Source organism: Gallinula chloropus (assembly GCF_964237585.1).
Source record: "Gallinula chloropus genome assembly, chromosome: 2".
Classification (NCBI taxonomy): domain Eukaryota; kingdom Metazoa; phylum Chordata; class Aves; order Gruiformes; family Rallidae; genus Gallinula; species Gallinula chloropus.
Window position 1 is genome coordinate 157901384 of NC_140086.1, and position 9558 is coordinate 157910941.

Genomic DNA, 9558 nt, shown 5'->3' on the forward strand with positions numbered 1-9558 from the left:
TGACAACAATAAAAAATACTAATAATTATTATTATTATTTATATATATTTATATTCAGGAAATCCTCCATCTGCCAGTAGTATTCCTACAGTCGCCCTCCTGCCCAGCGGGGAGGTCCCCGGGGGTGATGTCTAACGGGAGGATGCGGCAGCGAGCACCCCGCTCACGGCCACGTCGGGTCAGCTCCGCTTCCAAGATGACTGGCTCAATATCAGAGAAGGTGTACAATTAAATAGTAATAATAGTGATTACAAAAAAAAAAAACCCATAACCCAACAAAAACCACCCCCAAACACCCCAACGTTTGCCATACTCATACGCCAGAAGGTTCCTAAATTGATGGCAGGTTTGCACGAGGCACCCATGGAACAGCAGGTACCCAGAGGCACAAGCCCTGTCATTAGAGATGTAAATGGTTCAGCCAATGGAAAAATCCTGAAATCCTTTTCTTTTTAGGAGGGTTTCCCCCTGTCTGGGTGTCTCCACACCCCCAGGGCAAGAGGACCAAGATACCAGAGCTGCTGCCTATCCGCCTCAGTGCCGGCAATGCCAGGAATCACTCCCATCACCAAGCCTCACGTTTTCCAGAGGGGATTAAAGCTGGTAGGTTTTCAAGCCTTTATTTATCTCTTTTAATATACCACTGGCGTAGGCACTTAGTGTGTCACTGACATGCAGATTTTTATGTCCAGTTACATCACATGGCCAAATAGTGTCATGTTCTCAAACTGACTTAAATAGCAACAGGCCAAGAGCACCCCCCCGCCCCGCCCCAGCCCTCCTAAACACGAGGACTTCTCTCATTTTTACACACAAAAAAAAAAACAACCCAAAAGCATTCAAATTTTTCAGCTCTGCTTTCAGGTGTTATGTTTTCTTCCCTCCAAACCTCAGCTCGAAGGATAAGTAACCCAATAACCTTCACATCCATCTATCTTACTCGACACACCCGGTTTATCTATATTTTAAAAAAACCCTATCAAATAGTATCGACAGTCTGGCCCGCTGGATTCCGGAGCTGTGATACCCTTGACCTTGCTGAGGAACACAAGCAGAGCGTTGCTGCTGTGGGCTTTGCTCTCCGCAAGCCCCTCTCCCCAGGGCTGCAAAGGTCCTTCTCATTATCCCCCAACCCCCCCCCCCCCCCCCCCCACACACACACACTGACAGTCCCTCTGCATATTCAGGCACCATAATTGATCGTGACAGATCTCATGGCCAAATCCTTCGGAAATTAAATAAATTAGAAAATAATTTATGGAAAGGGGGTTGGGGTTGGGGTTTTTTTCCTGTTTAAATAGAGCTAGTTCATGTTCTTTCATGGAGAGTCAAAGGTTTTTTGCTTGGTTTGCTCTCCAGAGCGGTGTTATGGAGATCAGACACCATCACCACATCTACTAGAGGGCTGACAGCAACGCAAGGGCATTGCCTGACCATCCCTCCCCTCCCACCCGCCTGGATTCAGCTCTTTCAGAAATGTGAAGACCAAACAGCCAACACCTTTCAGACTCAGGGAAAAAGTAACAACCATGGTTGTCTTTAGGACGGGTGCTGCTGAAGACCTTATTGCCCTTCCAGGTCACTGATACACCACAACGTTAGTCACGTACTACAGGTAGAAAATAAATAAATACAGATATATTATGCCCCCCGCCCCCCCCAAATAATAATAATGATTGTACACATAATACATCTGAGGTATTACCAATTTAAATAAGGTTTCATGCTAGTTCAAGCTTCGGTGGCTAGTTAAATTCTGGAATTTGCAATAAATAGATGAAGAATGATTATGTATATAGTGTATGGGTCTCTTCTGTAAACCTCGGCTGATTTAAACGTAAGAGGGTGTTGGGCTCACCTCTTACGCCAACCACAAACGTTCACAATAAATACAGTTTCAAAAAGTTGTCTTAAAAAGCTCCTGCAACACTGAAACGTTTCTAGAAGGGGCTGCGTGTACGACTGGCAACGGTAGCAAGGAGTATTTCTCAACAGGTCTTTTCATACAAAACACAAGGAAATTCATACTTAAAAGTCTTTTTCCCCCCCCTCCCTCCCCACCCCACCATGAAAGTTTAGAAATTTTTGCACAAACAGCGAGAGAACTGATTGTAGCTGCAGTATGTCAAAACGTCCGTGTTCTATAAAGACCAAAAATAGTTCGTTTGCTTATAAAGTCTTTTCTTTTTTTTTCCTTTTTTTGCTGCTGCTGCTGCTTCTTTCCTCCTTATTTTTCGAGTAGCGCATCATCCTTTCAGTGAAAGTTTGCCCATCCAACTGTTCCATGGTTTTCCTTTTGGTGATGGTCCTTTCCAACCAAGCCACATGAGCGTTTCACACTTTCACCGTCTCCATCAGCGATGACTTGATGGCATCCTCCAAAAGCTGATTGTCTGTGAAAGGGGCTGGGGTTTCAGGGACGGATTCGGACAAACCAATGAGGGACTCCAAGAAACAGGAGCCCTGATCTCCAGCTTGAGGGAAGCCAGGGAAATTAGGCAACTGAAACTGTAACGCTGAGAAGTTATCGAGGTTCTCGTACTCCTTTAAGGAGTTGTAAAGGGGTCCCAAGTTATAGTCTGAGAAGGATTGGAAGAAATCCAAGGAGTCTGAGGAAAGGCTGAGGTCTGCATAGCTCTTGGAGCAGGGCTCAGCCGGGGACGAGGCACAGCAGGACAGCCCGTCGCACCGCATGTGGGCAGCATCCTCCAGCAAACCTCCGCCGTCCTGGTTGGCATTCTCATCCAGGCACTCTGAGAGATGGGACAAGTGGCTGGGGACAGGCTTGGCCTCGCTGCTGTGGTCCTCAATGAAGAAGTCAGTGGGGTGGAAGCAGCTCAGGTCACCCTGGCCATGGCTGCCCTCTTCCTCAGCATCTGAGTCATTGAAGTGGAGGATGCGTGCCAAGCCATCATCGTCCACGTCCGACTGGGACTTGTCGGAGGGCAGGCTCTCGTAGGGCTCCTCCAGGTCCTCGCTGGGGTGGGAGGACATGGAGGAGTCTGTCATGTCACTGCTGCAGCTATTCTCCCCCAGAGCCTCCAGGTCAGGGCTGAACTGGAAGGCAGGTGCCAGCGGCACAGCGCGCTCCTCCAAAGAGCCTTTCCCCGCTGCACATCCCAAGGCTGGGAGCCGCTCCCGAAAAGGGGGCTCGGCCTCTGCCGCCTTCTCGCTGCTCTGCTGCTGCTTCTCCAGCTCCAGCTTCATGATGGTGTGGATGAAGTGGGTCTGCACGCGGGCCTGGTTGAACTCGATCCTGCCCTCGGTGTTGCCACAGCCATCCTTGGTACAGCCGCAGGGGAAGGAGGTGTGATCCATCTGGCGCAGGGAGAAGCAGAGGAGGAGGGTTAGGACCGAACCCAGCAGTCAAAACCACCTAAGACACATTTGCCCTGAGAAACCACATAATGGCTGAGGGGTTTAAAAGGAGACCGAAAAAACCCAACCCAACCCAAAAACCCACCCTACTCTTTTGAAGGGCTGTAACATTTCTCTTTTGAAGAGAAGTAACATTTCAGTGCAACTGGAGCTAGTCAAAAGGTTCCCAAAAAAACCAAATTCAGTACTCCAAAAGGAGACACGAGGGGACAAACATGAGTTTTTATATATTGCATCATATTCAGTACCCGATCCATGCTGTGAGCTCGTGCCCCTCACACAGACAAGGACAAACTGCTCAAAAGCATCTGTGCCACCGTCACGTTCCTATCCCTGGCAGCTGCCAGAGGGGGCCTGTGGCATGCACGCGGAGCACTCATCCGCCTGTGCATACCCACCTGCACCCCCCCAGCCCACAAACACAGCATCGAGGGAGCAAGGGGCACCCAGAACAGGGACTACAGCTCCCCAAACACAGCTGGGCAGGCACCCATAACAAAATATAAGAAGCTAACTGAGCACAGAGGGATTATCCCACTTTGGAGGTGGTCTGCACAGCTAGCTGTGGGCTGATGCTCAGCTGACACTCCCACGTTTGCCTAAGTGCACTGGGAGTTGTGATACACACACACACCAAGAAGGGGAAAAAAAAAAAAAATCAAAAATAAAACCGGGGGAGGAGAAGAAATAGCAGCCCCACGTGAGGAGCAAACAGCTTTTGTTTGCCAAGACATTCCCACGTGGCCCACTGGCCACTGGGGACGGACTTGGCGAGCACCATCAGGCTGCAGGCACGGGCAACGGCAGCGTGTGGACGGCTGCACGTGTGATTTGTGAAGCAGACACTTCCCAGCAGCATCTGCCTGCAGCCTGGGGAGCATCTCCAAGAGCTTTTCTCTCATGCTTCGCTCCAAGCGCAGGTGGGAACAGATGCGTTTTTACAAGCTGCCCTATCTCTCTGTCCTGCTTGCTCAAACCCCTCCTGCTTTAACATACACATCAGCTGGAGACACGCTCTTCCCCATGCTCAGAGGTGAGGTCAGTACCTGACATTTAATGCCTGCCAAGCTGCAGCTGCAGGTCTCTGGGTCGCAGACCTCCCGGCAGTCACAGCCACAGTCCTCCCGGGACAGACGGATGTTGTGCAGCTCCCGCTTCTCTTCCTTGTCGATCTTCTTCACCCCCACGGCTTTCAGCAGCGCGCGCCTCTTCTTGGCAGGGTAGGGCTGGAGGAAGAATCCATCCTCCAGGTCCATGTTGGTGACATCGATGTCGTCGTCGGAGATGTCCTCGATGGTGAGCTGGTTGGCCTCCTCTGACTCCTTTGTGCCGTTCATGGTGAGCTGAGGGCAAAAAGTGGGCAAAGCATTAGGGACCTGTTGGGGACATGGAGCCATCAGCACCCCCCAGGTCAGGAGAAACCTGAAAATCTGCCTTCCCCCACGGCGGCCAACCCCAGGACCAACATCCATGTCAGAGACCCTAAAAACCTAGCAAACACCTGACACGTGGAGTTCAGGGTCTATTCCATCACTTTCCAAAGGTGGAGAACTGATATGACACCCAAACAGGCTTAAGGCCCAATGTCCCCAGGACTCAGAGAGACTCTGACTAAAAACCGTCCAGTAACTAACACCATTCGCCAACCTCCTCACCAGCCCAGCCCCCCACACCCGCTCTTACTCACTTTCCATTTCAAGGCTTCCAACTTCTCCTCTTTTAATTTCTCTTCGAGTTTCCCCCGGCGAACGTTTTCCTGCTCCTTTGAAAACTCTGCTAGCGTGAACTGGCGGGAGGAGCTGTGTTTGCTCACCATCCCCAGGGTACAGCCCCCGCGACTAGGCACGCTCGTGAACCCCTGGCAGCGTGGGAAGTAAAACACAGTGACCCGGTCAAACTCCACATTGTTCTTCTTTAGTCGCTTGGATTTCTTCAGGATAGAGGTGGCTAGAAATAGTGGGGGGGGGGGGAAGGAAAACAAAAGCACTAAGTTAGTACTTTGATCCTGCAGACAGGCTAGAAATATTACAAGCAGACTGTAAATATTACAAATAGGTAGAATTGGCAATTAATCAGTTACTCTCTCTTGAGGGACACAATGGGACAAGGTTACAACATTGCTTGATGGCTGCTGGTGGTTTAGGATCTAACTTTTCAAAAGATGGGATGAGGATGAGGAGGCGGCTAAGCCAAGTCCTGAGGCATCAGAGTCACTGATCAGATTCACCCAAAGATTCGGCCACTGCTTCTCCTCCCCGCTTGACTTCCTCCAGGAAACATACATTTGCTTATTCTCCACGTGCAGTGGAGTGTAACAAACAAGCAACAAACCACCCTACATGCCGGTCTTGCTCTAAACCCAAACACCCTGCCCCGTGTTCAGGAGCTCATGGGTATACCAGAGCACCAACACTCCAGCGCTGCGGAGGGCAGAAAACAACCAAAACGTCTGTTTTTTCTGGTACTTCCTTTCACCATCCACTGGGAGGAACTACGAATCTATGGTTTATTCTCAAGAGACTCGTTTGAGAGCAGCTGCAGAGATGTTAATCTTTATGCAGGTGATCCCAGGGTAAACATGGCAATACATGACTCTGGTTTATCTTAAACTGCTGAAACACGCTACACACCATTTAAAGCGGAGCCTCTCCAGAGATACCTAGTTCTGCACATTCTGCACGTGCAAACGCAGCAGATGAAGGTGGATTAATTAGCCAGAACAGTTTCAGAGTCAGTCAGTTTCCACGAACGTAGCCTGTCACGGAAGGCAAAGCGAAACGCGGCGGTGCTGGATTACAGAGCCGCCTTTCCTGCTGCAGGAGCATCAGCTACACACAAATTCAGTGGTGAGGGTGGGTTTTTTTGGGCTCCATTGTCTGCTGGTGCATGAATGTCTTGGTTGAAACCATGGGGAAAATGGGAGAGAAAAAAAAAAGGCAAAAAAACCCCCATCCTGAAAGGATGGGTGAGTCCCACAGAGCTGGGATCTGAGCTCTACTCTTCGGGTGGCAGAACCACAGGCAGCCCTACTACAGGGAGCAACTCCAAAACCTGAAGGGCACGGCTGGTTTGGATGGCCCCAAGGGCTGGGAAAGTGCAAGACTGGACAGTTAGCTGCACCCACATCTCAAAAGTCTCGCTTGCCAAAATATACTGCATTTCAGTTTCATATGAGAGAAGGGGGAAAAAAAAGTGTTCACCCAGCTGTGTCAGCAGCTTCTGCTCAAGAGCTGATGGTTTCACACTGGGCTCTGCAGTTGTTTTGATGGTATCTTTGCACGGTCGTGCTGCATTTTCATAATAACCTTGACTCAATCTTCTAAAACATTAGCTCTTTATCAAAAGGCAAGTTAACCGCCACGATCGTCTATCAGCTGAGCTGCTGCACTTTGGCATTTGCTTCTCCCTCTCTGCACACTCTCCCCCCACCCCTAAAATTGTTTTCCCATTCCTGACCCTTTTCCAATTGAGCCAGAGAATACAAAAAGTTCATTGTTTTGTCACAAAACCTGGGAAGACAAGCAAGAATGAGTCTCTTTATTATTGCAAGACTTCTAAAGCCTTTTCAGACCACTGCATGTTTGTGTATGTCTGCTAAGTGGACCTTAACTGCTATATACAGTGGGCGTTCAGTATAATTTACTAGGTTGGACTATTTCTCCTCTGTGAAGATGGTCTCCCCTATTGTATTTTTTATTTTTCCCTTCACATGGCAGATAAAGGATTTTACAACCTTGTCTTCTGTGTGTTTTCCTGAAAGCTCTTAAAATTGATATCGCTGGGTAAACAAAATAGCATTTATCTGTACCAGCAGCAGAGGCAACGTCAAACATATCATGTTCTTTGGCAAAGTACCCAACACACGTAGGAAACAGGTTCTGAAGCAGTAATTATGCTGCTGGTTAATAATTTTTTCAAAAGAAGTGTTACGGGACTTGGCTGTCTGTTTAGTTGTTGCCTATGGAACAGCTTGACAGGGCACTGAGGGATAGTAGGAGGGTCCTACAGCACCAGCTTGGAGGTACCTGCCTATTTCTGCACTCTCAGGTCATTGAGTTTCTGCTCCTGGAAGTGTGGACTTTGGCAAAAGCATTATGAAGGAATGCTAAATGTTGGGAGGAAGGGTCAAAAAAAGCTACCCCGAGGATGCTGGCTAATTACAAGAACAGGATAAACCAGTGTCACGACAAGGTGGTGGTGTTACAGCCACTTCTGTCCCTGAAAGCATGCTCCATGGGGGTCTCTGCATGGACAAAGGTAACGACACACCACCATGCTAGAAAAAGCCTGCACATGGGCATGGCTGGCCCCAGGAAAAGGGCTGCCAGAGATACTCACGGGTGAAGCTGGGCGTTAAGGCAGAGCTGGGCTTGGGCTCTCCATGGGAGTTCTCTTCATCCGACTCCCAGCCCGAAGATGCAGAAGAGGAGAGGGGGGAGCAGGACGAGGATGAGCAGTAGGTGCTGTCATCCCCCAGCTCTTCATACTTCCTTTTCAATACCCCGCTCATGGTGACGCCGTATTTTTCATAAAACTGGAAAGCAAAAGAGAAAAGCAAAATAAGGTGAGGGCAGTTCCTGGTGATGAGCATGATCCTTGGGGTCCCTTCCAACCCATACCATTCTATGGTTCTGTGATGGCTTTAACCCTCAGCAAGATTCTCCACCAGATCCCCCTGGCCACGCAGGCATCATTCCCAAAAAAGCATTCTCCCAACCCACACACCCCCCCCACCACCTTTCTACCCTCTCCGTGCCCACCTGCTGAATTTCTCTCCCATTTTACCACCCTGCAGAAAACTTGACTATCACAGACAACAAACTGTCCAGAAACCAATTCAATCAACCCAAATGTTACCAAACAATAAGTATTACGTTTTGCTTACTAATTCTTTTAGGTTAACTCCTTCCCCAGATCGCTTTCTATGCAGTTACAGCTCTAACGTCTCGCTAATTACAAAAATAAGCCAGTTTGCAGGGAACAATCTGTTGGCATGATTTACTCCCTACAGCCCCCTGGGGAAACAGACTTATTAAACGAAGCACTGAAATACAAATATATCAACTGTGAAGAACAGCCCTTCTCCTCACGGTGCCTTTCATAGTCAGTCCCCCATTCAATAAGCTATTCTTGTTTAGGCTGGGTTATGTATCAAGCATAGTAGCAATTAAAAACAACGCAGCTAATTAAAAACAAAGGAGCTCTGTACTTGCCTAGATTCCTAAATTTCCCGCATGCTTTTGCCCTGCTCATCTCAAGGAAAGAAAAAAAAAAAAATACAGAAAAAAAACCTTTGTTGTATATTTTAACCTTTGCTTTCAGAAAGTTTGTGGGGTTTTTGCCTCCTGAAACTGTACAAAAGCTACATGCTTTGCCTACAACAGGCTAATGGAGACCAGAGTCCATCAAACCTGGGATGCTCTTTCATAGGTGATGGACCATTTCTCCTTTTAGACAGTAGTAACACCATACCAGACACCCCTGCTTCTGCCAAAGTCACTGCCAGCTTATTTTGAAGTCATACCCCAAGCTGAGAACTGGGCTGCTGCAGGAGCAGTGACTTGCTTTGACCCCATCCCACGGGGCTATAAAGTACAACCATGGTGGGAGAGATACAGCCCCAGCCCAGAAACTCCCTCCATCAGGGAGGGGAGTCCCAGCACTGCAGGATGCTAACCAGCCATCCCAGCACTGCAATAAAACCAGTGTAACAGGCAAAAACCTAAAGCATCCCTGAGATTCTGATGCCACTGGGATGCTTCAGACACATGCAGCCCCAGAATGGAGTAACTGTAGATATGGGGCTGCCAGACACACAGTCCCCATCCCCTCCCACCAGCTGAAACTCCTTCACCCGCCAAATTTGGGCTTTGTAACTGTAGCACTTTCTCACCCTCTTTTGCATGTCTGAAGTGAATTTTAAGTCTGGGGGAAAAAAAAAACCCAAACACAACCCAACACCAAAAAACACTAATGCCACCCTCCTGACAGCCTGAGCAGACAGCACAGAAACCACACTGGCTCCAAACCCACCCTGCAATGGGACTTCCAACATCTCAGCAGCAACACACAGTTAACAGAGACAGGAGCACACAAGGTGCCTGCAAAGCCCCACACCAGCCCTCCTTAATTATGTTTACCAACAGCGTCCCAGGAGACAATAGTCCTCTTAAAGGTCAA

At 48.8% G+C, this 9558-nt stretch overlaps 1 protein-coding gene across 1 annotated transcript; it reads right to left on the bottom strand.

Moving 5' to 3' along the window:
* Positions 1–1526: 1526 nt before the first annotated feature.
* Positions 1527–7888, bottom strand: CSRNP1 (cysteine and serine rich nuclear protein 1; the record flags this gene model as incomplete). Its single annotated transcript, XM_084280193.1, has 4 exons — positions 1527–3318; positions 4425–4721; positions 5066–5325; positions 7717–7888. The coding sequence occupies 4 exons, from the start codon at positions 7886–7888 to the stop codon at positions 2335–2337; spliced, it is 1713 nt and encodes a 570-aa protein (XP_084136319.1). The 3' UTR covers positions 1527–2334.
* Positions 7889–9558: the final 1670 nt, after the last annotated feature.